The 27558-nt window shown below is 58.3% G+C and overlaps 1 protein-coding gene across 28 annotated transcripts in view; it reads right to left on the bottom strand.

Annotated features, from left to right (window-relative positions):
- Nucleotides 1-27558, bottom strand: part of FBRSL1 (fibrosin like 1) — an 83947-nt gene that overhangs the window by 14545 nt on the left and 41844 nt on the right. For 27 of the 28 annotated variants that reach the window (XM_043902166.1, XM_043902162.1, XM_043902165.1 and 24 more), the window contains exon 5: nt 17826-17855. The exons of the other annotated variant lie outside the window; for it this stretch is intronic. In XM_043902166.1, the coding sequence (XP_043758101.1) occupies nt 17826-17855 (30 nt within the window). The remainder of the gene's footprint in view (nt 1-17825; nt 17856-27558) is intronic. 28 annotated transcript variants of the gene reach the window in all.

The raw sequence follows: 27558 nt of genomic DNA, 5'->3' as shown, positions 1-27558 counted from the left end.
CAGCATCAGGAACCTGAAGGCACCCCTGGGCCTGGCACTGGAGGCAGCGGGGTGGGGGGAACAGAGTGGGGATGCCCCCCGCCCCGAGGCTGCAGGCCACCACCTGCCAGGCCTCAGCCAGCCTGAGTCACAGGTCTGGGGACCACAGCCGCCGTAAGGCACTGAGAGTCCAGGGTGGAGTGGGCCCCTCTGAGTGAGGGCCAGCCTGCTTCAGGGAGGAACGCGGCAGTTTCTGGTGGGCCCCCTGACCCCGCTCAGCCTCTCCCCTCCTGGGGAGAGGCCCGTGCGTGCACAGGACCTTGGTGAGGACAGTCAGGATGAGGACGTGGCCCTCATGCTGGTTCACAGGCAGAGGCCCGTAAGGCTGTTCTTAGCAGATCTTGTCTCCCTAGTTGGTGGTGTTTTAAAACAGTTTTACTGGGATGTGATTCACACACCATACAACATACCCACTGAAAAGTACAGAGCTGTGAGCAACCCTCACCACAACCTGTTATAGAAGACTTTCTGCACCCCAAAAAGAAACCACATGCTCTTCCACTTTCACCCCAATCCTCGCATCTCCCCAAGCCCTGGGCACTGCTACTCTGCTCCCAGTATCTGTGGATGCCCCGTCCTGGACTTCCATGGGGAGAAAGCAGCCAGTGGTTGCTATTAGGGGTGGGGTGACTGAGTACCGAGGCACATGAGACCCCCGTGCCCCATAATGGCCACCATCAGAAAAGACAGAAAACGGCTGGGCTTGGTGAGGGTGTGGAGAAACTGGAAGCCTTGTGCACTGCTGGTGGGAATGGAAAATGGTGCAGCCGCCATGGCAAGCAGTATGGAGGTTCCTCAGAAAACTAACCACAGAACTACCATGTGATACAGCAATCCCACTTGTGGGCATCTGTCCAAAGAATTGAAAGCAAGAACAGACATGACAGGTGAACAAACAGATACAAGAGTCCAGGCAGAGGGAGGCCCCACGTGGGCTGGAGCCCAGGTCTGCAGGGAAAGGGCGGGAGCTGCTTGAAGCAGCTCTCTGGGCCAGGGTCACACCAGACCTGCTGATGGAAATATGCAGAGCGAACCGTGACACCTTCACATGAACATGGTGCCCCTCACACCTCGTGCTAGGGTGGGGTCACCTTCCTAACCCCGCCCGGAAACCCACATCTGAAAGAAAACAGGTGGCAAACAGCCCGAAACAGGCTCCCTGAGCCTCAGGCTGGATGGGCACTGGACCAGAGGGGAGACTGCCAGCCTGCCCCCCCCCCACCCCCCGGGAGGCCCCAGCGTGGAGGGTGGTGGCCAGGGTGCTCCTCCCCCACCGGGGCTTGGGGGCATCAGGGAGGCTGTGGCTGTGACTTCTTCCCATGGGTTCCCAAGGCACCCTGCGTGGTGAGCAGCAGCTGTCAGAATGCCTGGATCACTCAAGGAGACCCCAGGGGGTGAGTGGTCCACCTGAGCAGGGGGTCTGAGGGGCAGGATGGCGAGGTCAGCAGTGCTGCCCACCCACCCCTCAGGGCCTGGGTGGAGACACCTCATGCCCGCTCGCTTGGCACCAGGTGTGGCCCCAGCTCTGCTGGGAGCTATGACCGCATGTCCAGGCATGAGGTCAGGTGCCCCTGGAGCCCTGTACCCTCCTGTGAAGGCCGAGTCACCTATCCTCCTGCACTCCCAGGGCCCGCCCAAAGACCCCCCCGGGCCTCAGCCTCAGAGGACTGGACCCTCACCATGACCCCAGGAGGGGGTCCCGATGTCACCCACACTTGAGGCCATACAGCTGCTATAATTATTATTAATAGCTGGTCTCATTAATAGTCTCACAAATTAGTTCTCCATATAGCAGCCGAGAGTATCTTTCAAAACCAAAGCAGAACAAGTCACCCCAGGACTGAAAACAGTCCAGCGCCTTCCTATGTCCCCAAACGGCAGTGTGCATTTCTCCCCCAGCCCCCCAAAACTGACCAGCTGGCCTGCCTGGGCCCTGACCCAGGAACTTCGGTTGAGTCCCCCAGGCATTCCCAGACCCCCTCAGTCTGAGGGTGCCTCCCTCACTGGTGCAGGTTTAAATCCTCTCTGCTTACTGCCCTGCACCAGCGGGAGGAGGGCATGAGTGGGCACTCGGCACCCCCCAGATGAGAGGAACAGGAGCAGGGGCTGCCACTGGCCTCTGCTGAGGATACCCTCATGAAGGTCTTTGTTACCTGTGGCCCTGACAGCCCCTCTGAGCCTGGCCCCGTGCAAGCAGCCCACGGAGGTCCCCAACACCTCCTGGGGTGCCTGATCACATGCCCTCAGCAGGTGAAACAAATGAGCTAAGGGCTGAGTCTCAAAGCTATCATTACATTCCAGGGGTGTGGTCGCTGGGCCACCAGGATGGGGAAAGGCGGCTACCTCCTGGCAGGTGGTGCCTCAGCTGCACCCTCTGTGCCAGCCCTCCCTGGAACCCCCTCCTCCGATATAGCAGGGCATCTCCATCGCACCAAGGCTGATAGTATGGGAAGGAAACAGCAGAGGCATCACTCTGAGAAAACAAGTTTGTTTCCGTGGGGCACGACTGTCCTAGGTCCCAGATTAGGGGTGAAAGGGTGAGCAGCAAGTTCAGTTAAGGCTGCAGGTGCCCTTGCCCAGTCCAGGAGGAGGCCCAGCCAGGCCAGTTCCGGTTCACTTCAAGGCCCCAGGCTGGAGCACTGGCTTCCAGAGCCAGGAGGTGGCGCCCCAGACCCTGGGAAAGTCAAGGGAGCAGAAGAGTGGGGAGAGGAGGAGGGGGCAGGCAGCAATGGGGGAGGGTCTTCCCTAGCCCTGGAGACCCCTGGGATGCTGCCCAGGCAAAGGCAGGAGGCAGTGGGCCGGCCACTCTCCCCTCCCTATCTGGTCTCCACACCACACTGCTCAAGTTAAAGTTTGCTCAGGGAAGTTGAGGGATCCAAGTCCCCAAAGGGGTCACAGGCAGGGACCTGGGAGGCTTCCACCACATGGCAAGGGCCTGGACACCTGGCTAGGCACAACCGCGCCCATTGGAAAAGGCTCTCAACAAACACAGGAATCCTCAGGCCCCAGAATCTCTGGGGCCGCGGCCCAGGCTACAGCCCTCTTGCCAGCACAGGTACAAAGCCAGCCCTTGCTGGGACATGTCCCAGGTCGAGGTCCTTCGGTGATTTTCCTTCCAGGACAAGGGGTCTGGAGCCGGCTAGCTGACCCAAGGCGGGCGAGCAGTCCCAGCGCAACCACTACACCCGTGCTAATAACTTCCCGAGGATTATCTACTGGGACATGACCCAGGCAGCGCGGGTATCCTCCCGCCCTGGCACTGAGCCCGTGTAGGGGTGGAAGGAAAGGGTCACTTCAGCCAGAGTACAGGTTAGAGGTCCCCGTGGAAGGGGCAGGTTCGGTACCAACAGCGTCAGGGCCAGCCCTCACTCCCCAGAGATAGGCAATCCCAGATGCGGGCGGAGGTCAAGGCGCGCTTTGTCTGCGAGGACCCGACCTGTGGGGCAGCCTCGCCCCAGACACGCGGCACAACCTCCTCCGGTCACGCCCCGCCCCAGACAAAGAGCTCCAACTCCGGGCAGGTGAGCGCGACGGGCGCCGGGAACCCGAGCCCGCGCCGGGGCGCAGACAAAGGCGCGCGCCCCCCCACCTGCCCAACGCCCTACCCAGCCTACGACCCGAGCCCCTCTGCGCCCTGGCCGAGGCCCGGGACCCTCTGCGGGTCTGCCACCACGTGCGCCCCAGGGGCGCAGGCGGAGGTACTTGGGGGTCTCCGCGAGCCCGGCTCTCAAGTCGGAATGAGCAGAGCGCCGGGGGCCTCTCTCGGTTCTCTAGAGGGGGCGGCGGCTCCCTCAATCCCGGCCTCCAAAGTCCCGAGTGCTTCCCCGGAGTCACCAGCTCTCACTCACCGCGCGCGCGCCCTGGGTCCCGCGCGCTCTGTTGACGATCGCCGCTAGTTCTCGGACCACAGCCAGAGACTAAGCTGGGCGGCATGGACGCCGGCGGCCGAGCGCGGGCCCCTTCCAGCCTTAGACCGTCGAGGTGGCCCCTCTCCCGTCGTGCCCTGCCTAGCCCGAACCCAGGCCGGGGGCGCACGGGCCACGCATGACCCCCACGCCGACTTGGCCCGCCCCGGGATGCTCGCAGTGCGCACTGGGGGTCCCAGGCGCCGTGAGGCGCGGCACGGGGGACCGGGAGACGGCGGCGGAGCAGCAGCGGCGGGCGCACTGCTGGCGGGCGCGCAGGCGGCGGCCAGGGAGCGCGGCGGGGCGGGGCGGGGGCGGGGCACGGGCAGGCCCGACTAATCCAGCCCCGAGGCGTGGATCTGCCCGCGCCGGGCAGCAGGTTTGGGTTCAAGCAATCGCCGTGCCATCCCCGCCACCAGGTCAGGGCGCGGTGCCAGCTATACCAAACTATGTAAGGGCTGACTCCTCCGATGCTCACAGCAACGAATATGGACGGTTCCTACGCCCAGTTTACAGAGGAGAAAACTCACAGAGTCGCCGAGGTCGAGCAGCTGAGACTTGAAGAAGGACACCAGAGCCCCCACATCTGTCTGATGTAAGCTGAGACTTGAAGGAAGGACACCAGAGCCCCCACATCTGTCTGATGTAAGCTCTGCCCTCGGTTTCACCATCGGCGAAGTGGGGATGCAAAGTGGGAGAAGAGGTCCCAGTAGTTATTGTAATTGCAAAATGCACAGCATAGGCCAACCCTGACCACTATTCCGGAGCCATCTAGCCACTGCGTGGACCAAAAGAATTGAGATCCAAGGGGAACAACTGCCCCTTTAGAAAGTCGAGTACACATGTGTTAGTCACTCAGTCCTGTCCAACTGTTTGCGACCCTATGGACTATATGTAGCCCGCCAGGCCCCTCTGTCCATGGACTTTTCCAGACAAGAACACTGGAATGGGCTGCCATTCCCTGGTAGCTCAGTGGTAAAGAATCTACCTGCCAAGACAGCAGACAGGAGATTCACAGGTCCATCCCTAGGTCAGAAAGATCCCCTGGGGAAGGAAACAGCAATCTATGCCAGTATTCTTGCCTGGGAAATCCCATGGATAAAGCAGCCTGGAGGGTGACAGTCCATGGGGTCCCAAGAGTCAGACACGACTTAAGCAACTAAACAACAAAACAATGCCCCATATGGATCCAAGTGGATGGGGCAACATCTTCCACTCCACAGCGCACAGATGCAACACCTGGACGCCAGCAGCACAACTCCCAATCAAGAAACTTGCTGTAAAAAAAAAAAAAAATCCATGGAGAGTAATGGGATGGAATGGTTGTGGAAGGAGTTTGAGAGCCCCACCTCTAAGCTGCTGTGGGACTGGGGGCACTAGGATGCCAGTTCTGGTGAGGCATCCAGGGACCCACAGCTCAGAGCCCAGGTTCAGGGCCTGCATATACCTGCCCCAGGCTGAACGATCAGAGGTGGGTCCTTTCAGGAGGGAAGAGCGCAGCCATTCAGTTGAGACTGTGGGAACCAGTTCCAGAGCTGTGAGGGCTGGGCCAGCACCCCCTTTTTCAAAAGGCGGCAAGACACTGGCAAACACATGCACTTGCACAGCCTACAAGAAATCTCCAACCTTACAGAACAAATGGCTAATGGTGCCAGCCTCTAGGTGGGGCTTTTAAGTCCTTTTGCTCTACTGAATTACTTACTATTTACATGTATCAATTTACCCCTTACCCTGCCCCCTAAAACACCATCCCTCCAAATCCAGTTTCTTGCCATAAAAATAACATGTATGTGGCCCTTACTGTGTGTCAAGCAGCACTGTGCTGAATGGCTTATAACCGTGAAATCACTGGGCCCTCATGCTTATCTTTGAGGACATACTACAGTCATCCCCATTTTGTTGATGAGGAAACAAAGAGAAGTGAGGTGACTTGCTGGAGGTCATAGAGCTGGTATGTAGCAAAACTGGGATCTGAACCCTGGCAGTCTGACCAAAACATGCTCTGCCTCCAGGAAGGCAACAGAGGCTGGACCTAGGACTTGGGATTCTGGTGGGAGAATCCTGACTCTCAGGCTGGAGGCTGGGGGGCTCTGTGGGCCTGTGTGCTCCTGTGCCCACCACACCATGACTCAGCTGGGCTCTAGTACTCAGCCCAGCTCCAAGGACTCTGGTAGCAAAGGGGAAGATATTCATGCAGTGGGGTGGGGGTGTCCCTACGTACCTCTCTGGGGTCAGCAGCAAAAGGGCCTGAAGCCTGGAAATCTGTGAACCTTACACAGCAAAGTGGAACTGAGGCTGATCATCCATTAACTGTGAGATGGGGAGATGACCCCATGCTGTTTTTGTTCAGCCGCTAAGTCGTGTCTGACTCTTTGTGACCCCATGGCCAGGCTTCCCTTGTCCTTCACTATCTCTTGGAGTTTGCTCACATTCATGTCCATTGAGTCAGTGGACATGCAACCATCTCATTCTCTGTCGCCCCCTTCTCCTGCCCTCAATCTTTCCCAACATCAGGGTCTTTCCCAATGAGTCAGCTCTTCACATCAGGTGGCCAAAGAATTGGAGTTTCAGCTTCAGCATCAGTCTTTCCAATGAATATTCAGGGTTGATTTCCTTTAGGATTGACTGGTTTGATCTCCTTGCTGTCCAGGGGACTCTCAAGAGTCTTCTCCAGCACCACAGTTCAAAAGCATCAATTCTTCAGCACTCAGCCTTCGTTATGGCCCAAGGTTCACATCCGTAATGATGACCCCATGAGCACAGGTTAATCACAGGGTTGTTACTAGTGGGAGGGGGAGGTGGGAAGACGCTGCCCTGCTGGCTATGAAGATGAAAGGGCCAGGAGTGTGGGCCCCTCTCTAAGCTCCAAAACACCACAGATGGATTCTCCTGGAGCTGCAGAGGGACCAGCCCAGTCCACTTGACTCCCACAGACTGAGAGATAACAGTGTAGTATTCAGCCACCAAGTTCGTGATAATCTGTCACAGCAGCTATCCTCACATTGAGGACCCCGATGAGGGGATGGTATGCAGAAGAACAAGCCCTTGGGCCTCCAGAGCTGCCCAGATACGCCATTAGCAGGCCTGAGTCAGCCTCAGCCTAGTGGGGGCGATGGGCAATACGCCGGGAAACGGGCAATGAGTCAGACAGGGTGGGCAGGCAGTAAAGGGTGACATGAGCTGAATGGCAGCTGGGGGAGACTTCCCATGAGGGGCATTTGAGCTGACACCTGAAAAAGGAGAAGGGCCAAGCTGAGGGAAGGTCTGTGGAAGAGTCCTCTGGGGCGGCCACAGCCAGTGCAAAAGTCCCTGAGGCAGGAACAACCTGGCAGGGCCTTCCATAGAGGTGGGGTGGGGGCACAGGGCCTCAAGGCCATGACGGAACTCGGGCACCTGTGCTGAGTGACAGGAAGAGGTGTGTGTGGAGTCTGAGGAAGACAGAGATGATGAGGTCATTAAGAAGGCCCTGCTGTAGGAGCCACCACAGGGCTGGGTGGGGTGCAGGGAGCTGGGCTAGGAGCTGCTGTGACAAGCAGGTGTGGGGATGAAAGGGAGTGGGACCCCTCCAGACTTTGGGACAGGGACTGTTCCATGGGAGACGTCAGTCAGCAGCTGGTGATGAAGCTTAGAACTCCGAGGTGGTGACTTTGGTCCACCAGGTCAGGCGCCGTCCCAGTTGAGCAACTGAATCCTCTGGGCCCCCAAAGGTGTTCTGTTGTCTTGTGTCCTACAGATGAGCAGCCAGGCTGCACCCAGCCTCTCCAGCTACCTGGAGATCTCACCCCTGGCTGAAACAGGTTCCAGGAGCCAGGGTGAGGGTGGGGAGAGCAGGTGGGAATGGAGGGCTAGGCTGTTGCTAGGAACCAGCAGGAGCAGCTAGGAGACTCGCCAGCCCTAGCCTGGCCTCATCACCCTGGTAGAACAAGCTTCTGAGTCTGACCAAGGTCTCAATGTCCCCCCTTGGCTCCTGTCTTGGGGCCTCTCCTACTGCTGCCTCAGACCCTGGAGGAGATCCCATCTTCCTGTAATGATACGGCTTCATGTCGAACATCATTCTTAAGTCCAACGTGGGCACTGAGTCCTTGGAAAGGCTGCAATCCTGGCCCCACCCTCTGGTTTGGGAGGAAAACCAGACTTTAGGCAGGACCATCTTTAAGTCCTTTTAGAAAGGAGAGTGGTGTGATCTGAGAAGATCTAATGAGGATAGAAATCTAGAAAGAAATAGAGTGGGACTAGATTAGCAGGAAGAATAAAGGCAGCTGTTGGAGACCACAGGGACGTCTCTCAGACCTTCAGGCCAGACAGATGTAATCCACTCGTGGCCTGTGGTCAGCAGCATGGCTACCCAGAGTTCCGGGGTCAGCAACCAATGTTCTGTGCCTGTTGTCCTTACGCAGAGCAAGGGGAGGCGTTGTCACGGGGTCCATGCAGGGTGCTCCACCCACAACCAGGAGGCATTAGGAGTACCTACCCCATTGCCACTCAGTCAGTGGCTGGGCTTCCCTCTGCTAGGCTAAGATGGTGACAGCCAGCCGGCTCCCTCGTGGCTAACTCTCAGAGGGGCAAATGGATGCAAGGGGCTACAGATGAAGGCCCATGGGCCATATGACAGGAACTCCTGCCAAGACAGGGTGCTATGTATGTGAGGAGGCCAGTGTGGCTCAGGGGTTGGAGGGAGGGGGGACAGGTTTCCTGGGCCTAGCTTCTTCGCCTTGGTTAGTTCTTGCCAAGGGGCTGTGTGGCCTCACACAGAGTGAGCTCATGGGCATGGACTGGAACCCAGGTCCTCTCAGCCAGGCTGGCAGGCTCAGCTGAGGGAAGGACATGGGGGGGGTGGGGCAGAGTGCTGAGGGTCTGCACTAGCATCCAGTGTTGGGAAAGAGGCAAAAGCCAGAAAAATCTACAAATGCTCACTGAGAGGAACCAGAGATCAAATTGTCAACATTTTCTGGATCACCGAAAAGCAAATAGAAAAAAAGAAAAAGAAAAAGCAAAGGAGTTCCAGAAAAACATCTACTTCTGCTTCATTGACTATGCTAAAGTCTCTGACTGTGTGGATCACAACAAACTGTGGAAAATTCTTAAGAGATGGGAATACCAGACCACCTTACCAGCCTCCTGAAACCTGTATGCGGTTGAAGACTTAACAGTTAGAACCGGACACGGAGCAACTGACTCGCTCAAAACTGGGAAAGGAAGTTGTATACTGTCACCCTGCTTATTTAACTTCCATGCAGAGTACATCATGGGAAATGTGAGTTGGATGAATCACAAGCTGGAGTCAAGATTGCCAGGAGAAATAACAACCTCAGATATGCAGATGATTCCACTCTAATGGCAGAAAATGAAGAGGAACTAAAGAGCCTCTTGACGAAGCTAAAAGAGGAGAGTGAAAAAGCTGGCTTGAAACTCAGCATTCAAAAAACGAAGATCATGGTGTCCAGTCCCATCACTTCACGGCAAACAGAAGGGGAAAAAGTGAAAGCAGTGACAGACTTTATTTTCTTGGGCTTCAAAATCACTGTGGACCGTGACTCTAGCCATGAAATTAAAAGAAGCTTGCTCCATGGAAGGAAAGCTATGATAGACCTATAAAACGTATGAACAAGCAGAGACTTCACTTTGCCGACAAAGGTGTGTATAGTCAAAGCTATGGTTTTTCCAGTAATGTATAGATGTGAGAGTTGGACCATAAAGAAGGCTGAGTGCCGAAGAATTGATGCTTTTAAGCTGTGATGCTGGAAAAGACTCTTGAGAGTCCCTTGGATAACAAGATCAAGCCAGTCAATCCTAAAGGAAATCAACCCTGAATATTCATTGGAAGGACTGATGCCGAAGCTTCAATACTTCCCTGATGATGGGAAAGACTGAAGGCAAAAGGAGAGGGGGGCGGCAGAGGATGAGATGGTTAGATAGCATCACTGACACAATGGACGTGAACTTGAGCAAATTCCAGGAGATTGTGGAGGACAGGGAAGTCTGGTGGGCTACAGTCCATGGGGTCACAAAGAGTTGGACACGACATAGTGACTGAACAACGGAAGGTCACTAAGAGGGCTGGCTTGCCCTCCTCACTGACCAGAAAAAGGAAATCTAGTGCAAAACAGCTACAAGGGGGTAAATGTAGATTGTGCCAGAGATGTGAGATTTCATGCAATTGAGAAGACCCTTCGGAAAGCCTTGGAGGAGGGAGCTTGGTGATGGGCTTGGGAGTACAGTTGAGGGGATGCAGAATGGAGCTTTTAAGGCAGCGGCCCCTCTGCCATCCTCGGCACTGTGGCCACAACAGCCCTCTGCAGTTTGTGCTGTCCACAAGGTGGCTGTGGGCAGGACAGGGCAGCCTGCCTTGGGCTGAGTGTGGCCCCCAGAGACATGCACAGCCAGGACCTCAGAATGGGGCCATATTTGGAATGAGGGTCTTGGCAGGTGGGATCCAGGATCTCCAGGTGAGCGTCCTAGACTGGGCGCCCAAGTCCTATGACTGCGTTCTTCTGCACAGAGGATACACAGTCATGGGGGTGCGGGGGGCCGCATGACTACAGGCGCGGAGACGGAAGCCATTCCACCAGCTCGGGAAGCCTGAGGCCACCAGAGGCAGGAAGGCTCCTCCGGAGGCAGCACAGCCCTGCCCACACCTTGATTCTAGGCCCTGGGTCTCCGCACCCCTGAAGAGTGTAACTTGCTGTGGGTTGAGCCGCCCAGTGTGTGGTGCTCGAGTCCAGTGAGCATGAGGTGGACACCCCAACCAGCCCGGCCCTGAGGAGCCATGAGCTCTGGGTATCAGGAGGGAGTGCTAGAGGCGGGAGGCAGGCTTGGCTCTTTTCATTCAGAACAACTACAAAGCCCTTTCTCTCGGGAATGGGGACTGGGCTCTGGTCTGCAGGTCCCTTAGTGGGGTGGGAGGCATCGAGTGGGGCAATGCCTCTGGTCCTGCTAAGGGGTGGAGGTGGGATGGGGGTAGGGGATGGGACTCACAGGGCGGAACCCTCTTGTGGACGCTAATCCAACTCTCCGTTGTGGCAGGACTGGGGCATGCAGGGAAAAGCCTCAAGTCTGGGGGGATGGAATGGGCTGTCTCTAACCCCTGCCCCATCCACCCTATTTGTTCTTAAGCTCTGACTATGTCCAAAAGCATCCACTTGTTTTGTGAGCTTGGTCTTTGCCTGTGTCCTGATGAATCCCATGGTTCCCACCAGCCTCCCCACCTGCCCCAAGGTTGAGACCACCCACCTTGCACGCCTGCACCAGGCCCTGGGTGCCCCCAGCCCAGTGAGACCTCCTCCGAGGCTAGCAGGACAGGTACAGCAACCTGAAGGGCCCCGGGTCTCTGGATTTCAGCCTAAGGAGACGCATTTTGGACTTCTGACCTCCTGAACTACAAACCTGAGCTGCTTTAGGTCATCGGTGGTTTGTTATAACAGCTGTAGGACACGAGGACCACCCCCACCCCTGCATCTCTAGCCCAGGCCTCGCCATCGCCAGCTAGGATCCTTGCGGTAGCCTGACTCTCCCTGGGGACTCCAGTCCTGGCAGATCCTTGCTCAGTCCCTCAGGCTCCTGGCTGTGGGTTGGGCTGCAGGACAGACGTCACTTCAGAGGGTTAGCTGGGGCAGAATGACCGACATGGGCAGGGCCCAGAAGGTATGAGCTACATCTTAGTCACCAGATCATAGTCCTTGCTGGGATCTATGCATCACCCCCAATGCTTGCCCAAGACCCTCAGAGAGCAAACTGCCAAAGGCTCTTCCTTGGGCAGACCCGTGGGAAAACTCTCTGGGCAGAGCAGCCCTAGGTCACAGTGCAAGCCCCTCCCAATCCTTGTGAGGACACCCCTGTGAGGTCGCCCTGCTCCTCTGAGAAGCAGGTGGGGGTGCTGAGGTGAGGGTGCCTGGGGAGCACCAGCTTTGGGCGCTTCTGTCCCCATAGCATCCGGCCTGGGAGGGGCGCAGCAGCTGAGAAAGAGGAGGGTAGGTGAGCCTCCTATGGACTCCAGCAGGTGTCCTCGGGAGTGGGGCTGGGCCAGGCACATGGAGGAAAACCTCTGTGAGCAGGGGCGCTCAGAGGGCAAGCAGGGGTGTCCCACGGGAACTGGGGGCTGAGCATTTCTCAGAGGGTGTTAGCTGGGGACAGCCGTGGTGGTGGTGGCAAGGCCAGAGGGGCAGTGTCTCTTGATGGCAGCGGGGACACGTGCCAGGCGCTGTCTGAGCTGCTGTCAGTCTGTGTGCCCTTTGCCTGTCGTCACAGGGGACCTAAGGGGTAGACCTGCTAAGCCTCATTTCAGAGATGAAAACATGGGGGTTCAGAGAAGGCTGAGCCTGGACTGGGGTCTGTGCTCACTGTGGACTGAGGGCCTAGAAGCAGCCACGCTGACCTGGGCTTTGGATGTGCTGGGTTGGGAGAGGGGGTGGGGGTTAAAGTGGGGGTGAGAGCAGGGCTGGGGCTGAGAAGCTGGCCAGATCACCTCAGCAGCCAGCACCAACCCCTGGAATCCCTGCCTCCACCCCAGGCTGCAGGAACCACCATGACTCCCAGTTCACAATATTTAGCAAAGAGCCAAGGCTCAGAGGATGGAGGGCTGGCTGTGGGAGTCTGGCCCTCAGGGGGCCCCATACCCTCCAGCCAGCTGCCTGACCGCCCCCTCCCAGGCCCTGTTCCTGCAGCCCAGCACGGGGAGCATGTCCTGGTGGAGTTGGGGAGGAGGGGGCTGAGCCTGGCAGACAGGCCAGACAGACAGACAGCCCTCCAGAGAGAGCTGGGTGCTGGCCGGCCAGCCATCTCGCTGGGCCGCTCAGGCAGACGGCAGCTGGCCAGGCCAGCGGGTTGCCTAATGAGCCCCACACAATTTTTCACCCCTTATTTTTCTAATAAAAAAGCAGTTAGACTCCAACCACAGCCATCTGGCCGCCGGGCTCCAGAGCCTCCTGGCAGCACGGCCGCCTTCCCCACCAGCAGTCGGGTGCCAAGAGCACGACTTGGGGGCAGCGTGGGGAAGCATGTGGGGGATTAGGTGTGGGGGAGCCACATGTTTTGGGGTGGTGAGGGGGGCCTGTGGCCCAGGACATGGGCTGCCCCCAGGGCAGGGCCTGATCCCTCAGGAGGAAAGGTGGTGGAGAGGCTTTCCATCCGTCTGTCTGTCTGTCTGGGTCTCTGACTGTATCTGGGAGGCACAATGTCCTCATTATGTTTGCACCTGGAGCCAGAGGCAGACCCAAGGCTGGCGAGGAGGGGCAGGTGGACTGGCAGGAGCCCAGGGTGGGGGCAAAGTGGGAGGGACAGGTCCATCTCGCCTCAGATATTGGAGCAAACTGGCCAGGAGAGATGGGCCTGGACCTTCCTTCCCGCCCTCTCTGCCTGCCACGGCATTGCCAGCACCCAGCACGTGGGTGACCCAGCATGGACTGACCCCATCGGCTGCAGCCTCTCACTCTCCCGCCCCACCTGCATGCCCAGCTTGCTCCTCCTTCACCGACCTCTCCTCCCAGAGCAGCCCAGGTGGCTTCCAACTGGCTGCTTCAAATCTGCTCTGTGCCAAGGAAAGTAACAGGTTAAGCTTGTTCCAACTTGTCCTGGGAGGCACCCCCGTGGGTGCGCAGGGAGCTGCCCCCTGGCCCGTTGGCTGCCAGGCTCCGGGGGAGGCCAGGGCGCTGCTGTAAGTGGACGCTGTTGTCCGTTCCGCCCATGCTCTTGCGGTCTCATAAAGGCAGGACTTTGGCTATCCTGGACACCCTATGGAGACACTTGGCCTTCCTCCTGTCCAGCTCCTACTGGCTCTGCTCCTGGAGGAAGACAGTTGGAGCACTGCCGGGGGCAGAGGCCTTCTCTCTGCTCTCAGGAGGGGGCCCTGCCACAGGCCAGCCAAACTGGGGTGGGGAGGCGGATGGTCACTTTGGCTGAGGTCCCGGGAGAGTGTCTGCCGGGGCCCTCTGACCTGTGCCTGCTTTTTGATGGGCCCAGAGGAAGTTACTCATCGTCCAGAAACCCAGCTGGGGCAAAGGACAGAAGGCACTCAGGTCTCTCTGGTTATCCAAACTCTCCATACCCACCACCTCGACTCAGAACCAAACAGCCTTGAGTAACCAGATGTCCCTGCCACGGAGGAAACCAAGAGGTCTGAACCACAGTTGATACCCTTGGTGCAAAATTAGTGTCCCCAGGGGGCACTGCCAGGGTAAGGCTGTGCAGCAGGGACCTCCAAGGATGGTGGTTCCCCACTGGGCTTGAAACAAAAGCTGAACTTCTTGCCATGATTCGTGACCCCTCTGAGCTCCTCCCCTCCCTCCCTCCTTCTGCTTCAGCTCCACTGGACACTTTGCACTAACATCATCCCTGCCTCACCACATAGGTGATCAGTCACTCTGTAAGATCAATGGTGTGAGAAGAGGGAATGCAGATGAGATGGCTGGTGTTAGAACTGCCCCTGGGGATTAAGTGGTCACTATGAGGAAGAACTTCCCTACTGGCTCAGATGGTAAAGAATCTGCCTGCAATGCAGGAGACCTGGGTTCAACAATCCCTGGGTCGGGAAGATCCTCTGGAGAAAGGAATGGCAACCCACTCCAGTACTATTGCCTGGAGACTTCCATGGACAGAGGAGTCTGGTGGGCTACAGTCCATGGGGTTGCAAAGAGTCAGACATGACTGATTGACTACACTTTCACGAGGAAGAAGCCATTTGCTAAGAATGGCCAAGCAGAAAGAGGAACCTGATGACTGCAGACGGGCCATGCCAGCCTAGAAGGCTGACATCCAGGCCTTTAGGTGAGAAAAAGAAACTTCTAAGCCACTGTTGAGTCCAGTTTCCATTACAGAAGTAAACGCATTTCCTAACTGATCTGGGGCCCAGTCAGTTCTGACCATGCACATCCCCGTCCCAGTGGCAGAAATACCAAGATTCAGCCATGCTGGTTGGTGAATACCCTGGGGCCCTAGAGTGAGCCCCTGTCCTAGGGGACTACTCTGCGAAGCCCCACGACCTTCCCTCCATCAGGCAGCTCATGTGGCTCCGTCCAGGACCCCTCCTGCCTAGGCTGAGTGGCAATGCTGTCAGCTGCATGGAATCTCAGCCCTGGCCTCTGGCCTCCATCCCAAGCTGCCCAGGGACACAACTGAGTGTCACAGGAGACCCACATGCTCACGGAGAAGGCAAGCTTGGGTGACCTGGGAGGAAACCTGTACCTTTCCCTGGCTTACCAGTCATGGGGCTTTCTAAAGCATGACTTGGCTCTGTCCACTTCTGCGGACGCGTCTCCTTACAAACAAACAGCAGCAGACAGGCTTACTCACTCTGTGCTAACTCGCTCACTCTAGCCCCCATCAGTCATGGAGTAGGTGGGGACACTGGGGCATGGAGAGTGGGCGGCTTCTCTCTCCCTCCTCTGACCTTGGCTGGCCCTGCAACAGAGCCAGGGGCTGTCGCACGTGGGACTGGGTGTGTCCCCACATCACCCGGGCAGCCCACTCAGGGCCCGCCACCGCGGCCCCGGCCCAGTCAGTGTGAGAAAGACTGGACTCAGCCCTTCCTCCTCAGGACCCCCTGAGGCCCCAACACAGCACCCAGCCAGTTCCTTCCAGCAGAGGGCTCTGGGACTTGGACCCTAGACTTCTCAAAGACCCTCCAGAGTGGAGTTCTTCCCTCAGGTTGCACGGGGAATCGCCACAAAGAATCACAGGTTCCAGACCACCCCCAGACTTGGCCAGAGTGAGTTTCTGGGCCAGCTCGAGGGTGTGTGTATGAGTATAGAGGAAGCCAAAGCCACAGCCCCCCCGAGCGCCCTCGGTCACAGCCCGCCGGCCCTGATGCTCAGAGCTGACGGCCCCGTGCAGTTCTCGGTGTGTGTGCTCGGGGCGGCCATGTGCGGCTGGGCTCTGGCTCTGCCCTTCCAGCCCCTGGTCTCCACTCCCAGGGTCCTGCCTCCTGCAGGACGGTGGACCCAAGGGTGCAGGGAGAACCCTGCCAGGGCCAGCGCTGACCAGGTGGCTCTGGAAAGAGCATTCAGGAGCCTCAGGGTCTCAGAAACCCCTTCAGAGCAGCCCTCGGCTTCAGAGCACTTTTCCTGCAAGTTGGTTTTAAATGAAAGGAGGCGCTGAGGGCCACGGGCCAGCACGGCCCTCTCCCAGGTGCTATGATCTAATTCACAAACGGCATCAGGAGCAACAGCGCCTGTGGAAACGCGGCACCCAGCCTGAGGCTCACCTCGCCGGCGCCCACCATGCCCTGTCCACTCACAGGACAGCTGAGGGGAGGGCACCCAGGACCAGAGACATTTCCTAGCTGCCCTGCCCTCTCACCACCTTCCGAGGATGGTCTAGACCACAGCGACCCCACAGAGTTGGCAAAGTGGGCCAACTCACTTTGGACAGCACATCCTTGACCTCCCCCATGCCCACACCCACACCTCCTCTATCCACCATGTGACTCCCATCGCTACCTCCACCTCCCCGCCCCTTGGAATAAACACTCACCTGGCCCAGATCAGTACCCCTGCCGTGAGGCTTGTCATCTGGACCCCAGGCGTGCTCTACCGGCCTGCCGTGACCCTGCTCACCTGCCAGGCAGGCTCTGAGTTCTTTCCACGCTTCCTCACCTGCTTACAGGCTGAGCTGTGCTAAAGCGTGAAGCCTGCAGGAGAGGGGCTGGCCATCTGTCCATCCACAGCTCCTGTCCAGGCAGGCCAGGAGGCACCAGGGAGGTGGCAACTGATGACCACACACCGCACAGACCTCCTGATGGAACCATGCTCCAGTTCACAAAACCTTGCCCAAACAATAGCGCTCAGCAGCCCTTCTGCCCACCTCTCACAAAGTGCCCTTATGTGCACTGTCCTCACTGCCTGGACACTCGTCCTCCGGTGCCGAGTGCCAGCCCCCAGGGCCCCACCACGAGGACCAGGGGCTCCATCGCAACGGTGTGGCCACCTTCTGCCAGTCTCACCACCTAAGATTCTTCAGGTGGGCTGTTCACTTGTTCACCGAAGATGGTGAAGCCAGACTGCCTGGGTTCCAGCTGTGTGACCTTGGGCAGGTTCCTTACGCTCTCTGTGCCTCAGTCACCACATCTACATCGGGTAGTGACAGGTCCTGCCCCATGGTGCTTTGGGACAAGCAGATGAGTGAGTGCTAGGTGCGTGCACCCATTGAGTCTCATGCCCGTTGCTGCTTTTCCAAGTTGAGAGCCAGTCCCAAGTGGTGCCCCCAACTGTATCCCTGCCCACAGAGCTCAGCACACAGTAGGTGCTCTGCAAACAGCTGCTGAGCCAAGAGCTCTTCCCCCGCCCCCCCGGACATACAGGGACTGACAGATAACCAGGAGGAAGCCCTCCCGAATCCCATGGGCCAAGGGAGGAGCTGTGGAAAGGAATGCAGAAGGGCGCTGGCACTGTGGGAGGACCCCTCACTGTTCCTGTGTTAACTCCCCACTGCATAAACCTCAAGACAGTGGAAACTTCACTGCTCCTGAAAATGGGGGACTGGGGGGATTGCGAGGGACCAGGTGCTGCTGCTATTAGCAGAAGTGTCTGTTTGGGGGTGATGTTTGTAATCCCCAGCCTGGAAACACTGGGGGCTGCACTTGGCCCAACAGACTGTGGCCCCTGCTCTGCCCACGGTGCCCCGATCCCAGGGAACCCTGGACTGATGGTTGCAGACAGGCCAAGAACTGGGGTACGGTCCTGCAGTCCCAGGGAGCCTGGGCAGCACCCCAGCATGGACATCCTTGGCATCCTCAGCCAAGCCAGGCTGGCGTCTCCACACCCAGGAAGCCACCCCCACCCCCCGCACACCCCACAGGAGAACCACGACCTTTCTGCCTGGTCTCCCGGGGCCCAGCCTGCCAGGGCCCAGGTCAGCAGCAAGGGCAGGTGAAGTGTGTGTGGGGGGGCTTACCTTGTCATCCCCGTCGCTCTCGCTGTCGCACTGCAGAGGGGAGAGAGAGAGAGAGAGAGAGAGAGAGAGGGGAGTCAGTGTCCCACAGGCAGGCCGGCTGCTAGTAGGTGAGAAGGTGAGAGTGTGGGCTGGGGGCAGGGAGGGCCAGAGGAGGCGGCTCTGGCAGAACCCCACCCTGACCTGGGGCCTCAGATCTGGGATGGTGCTGTCCAGGAGCTGGGAGGGATCTGGGGGCCCCTGGCAAGCTCTGGGTCAGAGCTCCATTGAGACCCTGCTGCGGGGGCAGGGCACGGGTGTAGGCGAGGCAGAGGTGAGACAAAGGAGGACACGTGACCGGGGAGCCACAGACCAGCCACCGCCCCAGGCCCAAGCAGGCCCAGAACCACCAGGTAACCCCAGGAAACACATGGAGACCCCACTCTCCTCTGGTCCCCTCCCAGGTGCTGAGCTCCCTGGGTGGTGGGGGGGTGGTGAGATGCGAGGGGCTCCTGAGTGGCTATGTGGCCCATGGACAAGGGCTCAGGGGAGGGAGACGCAAAAGCCCAGCCTCGGAGCAACATGAGGGCAGGGTCAGGGTGGGGGCGCCTGGGACGCCTGCTCCCACTGCCCAGCCCCTGCAGACCCCCAGTAGAAACCACTACACACGTGAGGGCAGCTGGTTAAGGAAAGATTGTGACAATCGTGTAAACACATCTTTGTTTTCAATTCCCAGTAAGCATAGAGCTCTAAAAAGAAAGGCTGCTCTAGAAACCACAGCAATTTTCCCCCAAAAGAATATAAAGGAAAAAGCAGCTCTTCCCACAGCTGTAATTGTGACATGTTTGTGTCAAGTGAATTATACCGCTGAAAATAAATCTCCCTGGAGCTCACAGGAGGCTGATGGAACCCTGGCAGACATGTGGGGGTGCTCCCCAGACACATGCTGCTTCTGGGGGGGTCTACCCCAGACCCACTCAGCAATGGGGCACACGCCCTCCATGCCTGGGGCTAAGGGCTAGAGTGGTACAGTTAAGCATTCACAGAGTTGTGCCAGCCTGCCTTGGGCTTCGCTGTGGTGGGAAAGTGACCCTGGGGACAGTGGGGACCCCAACCTGGAACCTGTGGCAGCAGGGATGGGCATCTGGGGGGATCTTCCTGAAGCTGAGAGCAGCTGCATGGACCTTCTGCCCCCCCCCCCCCAGCCTTGACGTGCACCCTGCAGGGCCTGATCCGAGACCTCTGGGGGGTGGGGGTCCCCTCACAAAAGGCAGAAGGGGCTGTGGGCCCAGCTTCCTGGCTGGACAACCATGGCAAGAGGCCCCTGCCCCTCCGGGCTGAAGCGGGGTGGCTGACACCTGGGAGGCAGAGCAGGAAGGTGAGTGGCCTGAACATGCAGTTTCACATACATGCAGAGCCCAGACTGCGTGCAACCATGTGACCAGCACTTCAGGAAAGCAGTGTGGAGGGACTAAGGGGTCGTTGCCTGTGGGGAGCAAGGCCTGGAGAAGGGCTGGCACAAACCATCTCTGATCCTGCAGAAATAGCGGAGCTGCCGGAGACCCCCAATCAGGCCTCTTTATGCTTAATTAGCGGCACGGAGCCCCTGAGGTGGAAACTGCAATCCCATCAAGCTGTCAGGAGGCTGGGTCTAGGGCACAGCACACCTGTCCCTAGGCCCCCCGAGAAGCACCCCCAGGCCCGGGTTCACAGCCTTCCTGCACCTTCGGACGGGGCCACTGGTGACAGCTAAATGATCTGACATTGAGGAGGGGGTGACAGTGCCTTCCAGCGAGCGCACGGAGCCTATAATTAACCAAACAGCTCACCGTTCTCAGCCAGCACAGGCTGCGTCGTAAATGAATTCACGTTATTAAGTCCTACTGAATTAATGTTTAACTGCAATAGAGTCGGAATTGAATGAGGCAATTAATCAGGACAAGGAGGGAGAGAGAGCCGCATCTGTCTTGCGGGAACTGCCTGAGCGAGGCGACCTTCACGGGGCCGGGCTGGGCGGCCCTGGAAACTGCCACCCTGGTGTGGGTGGGGGTCCAGGCAGGGAGCCCACAGAGCAGGGGCCAGACCCTAGGCAAGTGCTGGGTGTGCAGGCAGTGCAAGACACCGGCTCTGGGGCAGATGCCTGCTCTGAGCCGTGCAGCCCTGGGCAAATGCCACGACCTCTCTCTGCCTCGGGCAAAAAACGGCCCACCTACAGAACTGCTGTATGGCTTATATGAGTGAATAGGTGCAAAGTTCTAGGGCTGGGCACATACTCATTACCATATACAGTGAGATGGTATTTTCACCACCACCACCACTCAATGTAATTACTGTTGTCTTCCAAGAAGGATGAGAATGAGGGCTTCCCTCCCCTTTGGAATGGCTGAAGGCCCTAACCCAGGGAGTTTCAAGGAGGTGTCTCCCAGCCCTGCAAGTGCTGGCTCGTATCCCTCACCATAATGGCTGCTGGCTAGATGGGGAGCCCTATTTGGCCCAGATGAGAGCCCAATGTCAACCCCAACCTTCCCTGCCTGCCCTTAACTCCAATCCCACTCAGCAGGAACCACACCCCTCTACTGGTCTACCAGTTCCTCCCAGCGTAGTCAAGCCAGCAAACAACGAAGCAGTAGGATCACTCATCCAGGGCCATCCCCTCTGCCCATCTGTCAGTCAGGCCAGGGTTAGTCCCGAGTGCACCTCAGTTCACCTGAGACCTCAGGCTATGCCAGCCTGAATGCCTGGGACCCAGGTGACTCTAAAGAGTGGCTGGGGGGAGCTCATGACCACCCAGCATAGGTCAGACACATATGTGAGCTCAGGGTCCTGCATCACAGAGCCCCCGAGCTCAGCTCCTCCACGCCCCAGGCCACCGTGTTACTCTAACAGATGTGACCTGCGATGTGTGAGGTTGCTGTGTGTTGCCCATGTTCACGGAAGTGATGTAACAAGGGACACGTGGTACTTCCCAGGCTTAATTGATGGCCTTCCCTGATCCCCATCCACGGGTGGACAGGCCTTGAGACAAGGCTTAAGAAGCCAAAAGCTAAATGAGGTTTCCATTGTCCTAATGTTTAAAAAAGAATCGCTGCCAACATTTAAAAATCTGGAGACAAAAAAAGAAAAAATCTGGAGACTCCTCATGAAATCCTGCCTCTTATGGGAACGGGGAGCCACATGCCCGGATGACAGCTCTGCCCAGCACTAGCAGGCCTCCCTGGGGGCTCCGCTGTTACCCCACCCTGCCTCTCCTGACGTCGAGGGCCAGAGTGCTGGTCCTTGTCACATGCTGGGAACATGGCCACACAGAGGCTTCTGGAGCCTGATCCTGGGGCTCTGTCCTCACTCCTCCACTTACGGTGATGTTGGCCACTCATTTCACTTCTTGGAGCCTCAGTCTCCTCATCTGTAGAGACAGGGCTGAGAGGTTCCACAGCGGGGTGGGCTTGGGGTTCAACAAGTCACTGCAGGGGAGTGCTCAGAACAGCAGCTGACTGGCAGGCTGGGCTCTGTAACTGAGCTGCTGCCACAGCCATCACCTCCTTCGTTGTCACTGAATGAGCTTCACCTTCATCACCTCTATCAGTGCTGTCACCATCGCCACGGTCACTTTCACCGTCGCTGTTGTCTCCATCATCACCCTTGTCACCTTCGCCATCACCACGATCTGCCCCAGCCCCTTCCTGCATGTTATCTGACCAGCACTTGGAGGCACCTGAGTCCTCCTCCGGGCCTGCTCCCCTAGGGCACCTGCACAGGAGGTCAGCGGGGCTCAGCCCCATCACTGAGTCTCTTCCAGAAATCTGGGCAGCTATCTGCATGGGGTGAGCGCTGCTCATCACCCCCCACCAACTGACATGGTCGTTCAGCAGCCACAAAGACCGGCCTTGTTCTCTCAGCGTGAACATTAATTACCGTGTCACAGCAGCACTGAGGAAGGCTGCCAGTCTCCCACTCCTCAAACAAAGGCATGAAAAATTCATGGGCAGGGAGACCTCGCTGCTGAGCCTGTGCTCCCAGCAGACGTTCTAGAATCCAGGGCTGGCCCAGAGTCGCCTGTGGGGACAAGTAGGGTCCCTCCATGTGCAATGGAGACAGAGGATCTGCCCTGGGGGGAGGGTGTTTAAGACCACCCCTAACCCAGCCTCCATCCAGGGGTCAGAGAGGGCCAACGGGCAGCGTGGCCTGGCGCTTGGGGAGGAGAGGGAGATGGGTCAAGTCCCTGTCCCAGCAGCAGGACCTATGCTGTGCAAAGGCCCTGGAGGCCCTGCCCGCAGACCTGCCAGGGGGCGGAGCCAGCCTGGGCTTGGCTCACCGTGGGCACTGTCACCTGCAAAGGCCTGAGGAGTTGCCAACTGGAAGTCAGCAGGATCCATGGTCTGCGTGTGAGTGAAGGCGACAGGACCTTCTGTCCAGCCCACCTGGGTATGAGAGGAGGAAGATCTGAGCCGCTGGGCAGTGGTGTTGACCCCTGCCCTGGGCCGCAGCCATAAGGCTGGAGGTGTGCTGTGGGGCACCTGGGGAAGCTCAGGGGACACCGGTCCTTGGTGCGGGTAGTGCTCACTGGGCGTGTTCTTGTGTGTGTGCCGAGACATGGGGAGTCACACTCTGAGGTTTCTCAGACGTGAGCACCTGGCATCCAATCCAATGGGCGCTCTACCTGACAGTGTCTCGCCAGGTGCCCCAGCGAATGCGTGGCACCTGAAGAGTCAGACCTGCCGTGGGGCCACATGGTGCCACATGTGCATGGGGCCCAGGAGTGGTGTCCATGTGGGCAGTACACATCTGTCCTCGGGGCTCCTGGCCTCCTGTGGCTCCACACATCGGCCCCAGCTTATTAAACATCCTGCTTGTTGGAGCCGCCTTGGAAGAACTGGGAGAGAAGAGCAGAAATCCATCCTTCTCTGCTGATAAAGGCGGAGGTGTCACCTTCATTTTTGTTGCAAACGCTCCATGGGGAGGCAGAACACATTCCAGTTAAGCGATTCAGCAATACGGAGCCAGATGAGGAGCGTGAACCCCAGGCGGGCAGCAGCCTGGGAGGAGGCTGCGCTGTCTGGTTATCACCCCACGTGGGCTGCAAGTCGGCTGTTCATCCTGTATGCTCACCTCCACCTTGGGAGTGAGCACCGCAGCTGAGGGTTTCAGCCAGGCTCCCCGGCCCTGTCAGAAGGAGACCCCGGGGGCTCTCGGGGGTGGGGGTGGCCAGCAGGGCAGTGCTGGGGCCTTCGTAGTCCCATCTGTGGACCAGGGCAGCTGTGGTCGTCGGGTGGCCAGGTCTGAAGTGTGGGGCGGTAAAGCAGCGGGAGTCGGGCACATGGCTGGAGAAGGCTGCAGCCATCCATGCCTGCTGCGGTATAGGCCCACTTCAAGAGATGAGAAGGAAGAAGCTCAAAGGGTAAAGGGATTTACTTCCGGCCACGTGGCCAGTGAGCAGGGGCCTGAGCTGGGTCCAAGCCTCAAAAGGCCCTGTGCCACTATCCACCCTCCCCAGAACCACAGGCGAGCCCTGAGGTTGACAGGAGAAAGGCAGGAGCCTAGAAGACCACAGGGTGTGGGCTGATGCTGTGTTTGCTCACTGGGGTTGCTTCTCCACACTTCTCAAGTCCCCACCACAGATCCACCTGCTTACAGATGGGGAAACTGAGGCAGGGTGACTGGAAGCCCTCCCAGGGCATAGCTGGAGGGTGGGTGAGCAGGCTCCTAAAGCCATGGTCTTAACCTGGCCCATGTGGTCAGGGCCCCATGCCAGCGACTCCCTCATGGCAGTTGAGACTAGATGGAGGTCCCAGTCCTGCCTCTGGCCACCTCAGCCCAGGAACTCCTGATCAATTAAGCAGGAGACCTGGATGGTGGATCCTGAAAACCCTTTTTTTTTTTGAAAACCCTTTTCTTATTTACTCAGCTAATTCACTTTTTATGACTGTTTAGGTTTCAAAGCAAAACAAAGCACTAATTACCCAATTAATGAGCAATTAAATTACTGCATCCTAAAGGCCAGGGAGCAGCTTCCTCTGTGAGCAGAGAAGGTGGGGAGACCACCGAGCAGGGAAACATCGGGGGGAAATGCCATCCATCACAGGTGGGGGCGGCTAGGACAGAGGGGCCTGAATCTGCCCGGGGCAGGTGCTCCTTTCACACTGCCTGCCCACCTGCCTGCCCCAAGGCCCCTCTGGGCCAGGAGAGCAAGCCCCACTAACCCATCCGTCCAGCTGTGCCTCAGCTGGTGGGGAGCTCATGGAGGGCAATAGCAGAGTTCTGGGGCCACAGAGGCCGCCAAGCCTGGCTGAGAAGAGATGGCCACCAGGGCAGTGGGTTTCATGGGGCCTGAGGGAGAAGAGGCTGGGGACCCTGCTCCTGCCTCCAGGGTCTCTTCTTGCACGTTCAGATGTGGCTGACAGCAGCCTCGGAGGGAAGCCCACAGAGACAGTACGAGGCTTGGTGGAAGCCTGGAAGCATCTCAGGCCCCGAGCCTACAATGTTGCTGTGGACAACGTGGCTTTTGAGTGGCCAGTGTGTGGCCTGTCCTCAGAGGGCAGAGTCTGAGTGTAGCTGGTGCCTGATGAGAGGGGAGGCCGGCACAGAAGAAGCCAACCCCCTCAACCTGGAAGAGAACTTTGGGCTTTCTCAGGCCTGGCTGTTGTGACCCGCCGGCTGCCTCACCCCCATCCCTGCCAGGCTGCCTTCCTCAGCCTTCCCTGAGCTGTGTGTGGAACAGCACCCCACACGGTGCTAGTCAGAGCCCGGAACTCACCCTGCAGCCAATCTTCAACTGGTTGCTAATTTATTTAACATCAGCCTCCTTCTATTGAAACCCAAGTTCCCTTAGAACAAAGAGCTCATTCCTGCAGTCCAGAGCAGGTTGGGAGTGAGCGACTGAATGAGCCACTAAGGTGGGTACACACAGACCCCAGATACTGGGGGCAGGGAATGAACGCATCAATGGCTCAGGTGGGTACATACAGACCCTGGACAGCGGAGGCAGGGAATGAATGAAGGAATACACGGATGATTCTTGCTCTGACCACTGACCAGTCCCACTCTCCTCCTCCCCTCATGGGGTCTCCAGGGGATGGAACCCAGAGGGGGCTTTGGGTGTCACACAGAGTGGGGTTGCTGCCTGTGGTAGGGGCCAGCCCCACAACACTGCCTTGGATCTCACACAATTCCAGCATGTTCTATCAGACAAAGTTCCTGAAGCTGAAGACCTGCTTCTTATCACTGGAGCCTTGACCGTAACTGCTATGAAAAACACAAAGTTATGCTTTATTTTCTCTGGGTGCAGTTCCCACAGACACCAAGGAGAACCGGGGCATGGTCCTGCGGGTGACTTTGCCAAGAACATGCACCTGGAGCCCCCCATGGCCTCTGCTCTGAGGATCCACGCTGGAACCCAGGACTGGCACTCACAGCGTGAATGAGTCATTTCGCCCCATAAACTTCTCTCCCGTGACTGCTCAGTGCTGCGGCCAACATCCGCCTCACTCCTAGGGCAAACATGTATCCAAATCTCCACAGGCCTCAAGGGTCATAACTTGCTCCCGCAACTGGCCGGCCACGTTGTAATTACACCTGCACACAAGCACACGCACTCACAGTGCCATGTACACGCACACGCCGACTCACACTCACTCACATGATGGGCAGGGTCTGGTGCATGCTGTTTCCCTGAGGAACGCCCATCCCCCAGGGAGCCCCTGGTTCGGGCCTCCCCTCAGATGGCACCCCTGGACCCTGAGACTCAGGAGGCCCCCTCCACATCCTCTCTCCTACTCTGTCATCCCCTTCGTGCACCCACTTCTCCTCTTGCCCATCAGCCCCTCCCTCCACGGCGCCCATGAGAGCGGGCATCTCTTCAATCCTCTGACCTTGGGGCCTGGAGTGGCAGGTGGCCCACAGTGAGGGGGCCACAAAGACTTGGAGCCAGCCAGTAGTCGCCACCTTACGATCTACTTTCCAACCACTCCCAGCCCTGCCCGAGCTTCAGGGGGACAGATGGCGCCCCTCAGAAGACCCCGTGGCCCTGGGCCCCACCTCAGGGGCCTTTCCAGGGCCTGGGTCCAGTCCTTCCCGCACACTGCAGACGGTGTGTGACACCAAGCCAGCTCTCCCTTTCTCATCAGCCCTCGCTGGGCTGGAATAATGAACGAGCCCCTGTCAGGAATGAATAAAAGATGGCCCCCGGCCCTGCCGCCCGCCGCTGACCTTTCTGGAGTCGACTGTATTAATATATTCTCCTGTTGTCAGACTCAAAGCGCTAACTGCCTTATGAATTATTTATCAACACAAAAAGTCTTAACCAGAACGGTGTTAACATGAATCCCTAACCTTCTGGGTCCCAGCAGCCCCGCCTGTTCTGCATAATTGAATTTCAGCTCCCAGCGGCCTGGCCAGGCTCGTCATCCACTTGCTCCCCAGAATGACTGTCCCTCCAGCCATGGTTCCTGACACATGTGGCCGTGGCCTTGAGGGGTCCCACAGGCTTGTCCAGAGTGTCTGTGTCCAGCCTCCTGGGACAGGCCCTGACTGGACTGGAGCTCTTCAGGTTGTGCTATCTGAAGGGGCAAGGGATGCTGGGGCCTCCAGGGGACCTGAACTGCTCTGTGATAATCTGAGGGGCTGGGGTCTGCCTGCACCCGAGGCTGGGCCAGGAGCAGCTGCTGGCAGCTGCTCTGGAGGGTGGCAGCAGCAGAGAGAGGTGAGAGGGGTGAGTCCAGGGGCAGAAGCTGTCTCCTGACTGGAGGGTCGGGAAGGAAGCTGGCGAAGACCCAGCATGGCTAAGGGGGCTGTGTTGGCCCCCACAAGTTCTCCCAGAGTTCACTGTAGAGTAACCATGCTGTCCACAGCTCGGCCTCCTACTCCCTAACAGGCTGCTCTCTAAAGAATTCCAGAGCCAAGCGCTCCTGAACGCCTGGCCCTCAGAAAGTGTTATGGTGAATGTGGGTGTCCTAAGTAACTAAGTCAGTGCAGTTGGCCACTTAGCAACTGATGGTCAACCCAGCCTGAAGCTTCAGGCCCCCAGCTGGAGCAGAGGGCCTCCCAGCTCCAGTCTGCCCAACTGACTTCTCTCCAAAGCTCCCATGGGGTGGCTTGCCCAGAGGAATGCCAATGTCAGACGGTTTGGGTGGTTGGGACCAGCCTGCCGAAGCTGTGGGTTGGCAGGCCCCTCCCCTCCTCCTCTCGGGGCCCTGGCACACCTGCACCCCACCACGCATTTGCCCTTGGCCTGACTTCCCTGCTACCCCTGACCACTGGCACAGTTTTCCCCAGAAATCCCCGCAGTGCCCAGCACTCTAGAGACGCACCCACAGCATCCACCAACTCCCCATCAGGGCAGGGACCCCAGGACTCGTTCTGCTGTGCCCCCAGTGGAACAGAGGCCGCAGGCCTCAGTGATGCCCCAGACAGACACGTGGAGCGTGACAGCATCCTGCCCCACAGCGCAGAGAATAACAGCGGGAGCCTGGCAGGCTTGTTTATTCTCCCCAGTCTTGTGGGTTGGGTACCGTGGCTCCTCCCTCTTACAGATGAGACGGCTGGGGCACCGGGTGGCACCCAGCCTGGCGGCTTCCCCTCCTCTCCTGACGCGAGCTGAGACTGCTCAGCCCTGCCCAGTGGGCCCCTCAGCCCCTGGGGCTTTGTAGAGCCTTGGACCTGTGGTACAGCTGCCCAGTGGGCAGTGGCTAGCTAGTGCCTCTGGCTCTTCCATCCCTGCTCCTCCCCTGCTCATGTGACACCCGGGGACCACGCATGACCTTTG

Source organism: Cervus elaphus, chromosome 5, assembly GCF_910594005.1.
Source record: "Cervus elaphus chromosome 5, mCerEla1.1, whole genome shotgun sequence".
NCBI lineage: Eukaryota > Metazoa > Chordata > Mammalia > Artiodactyla > Cervidae > Cervus > Cervus elaphus.
This window is presented reverse-complemented; position numbering and strand designations above follow the sequence as displayed.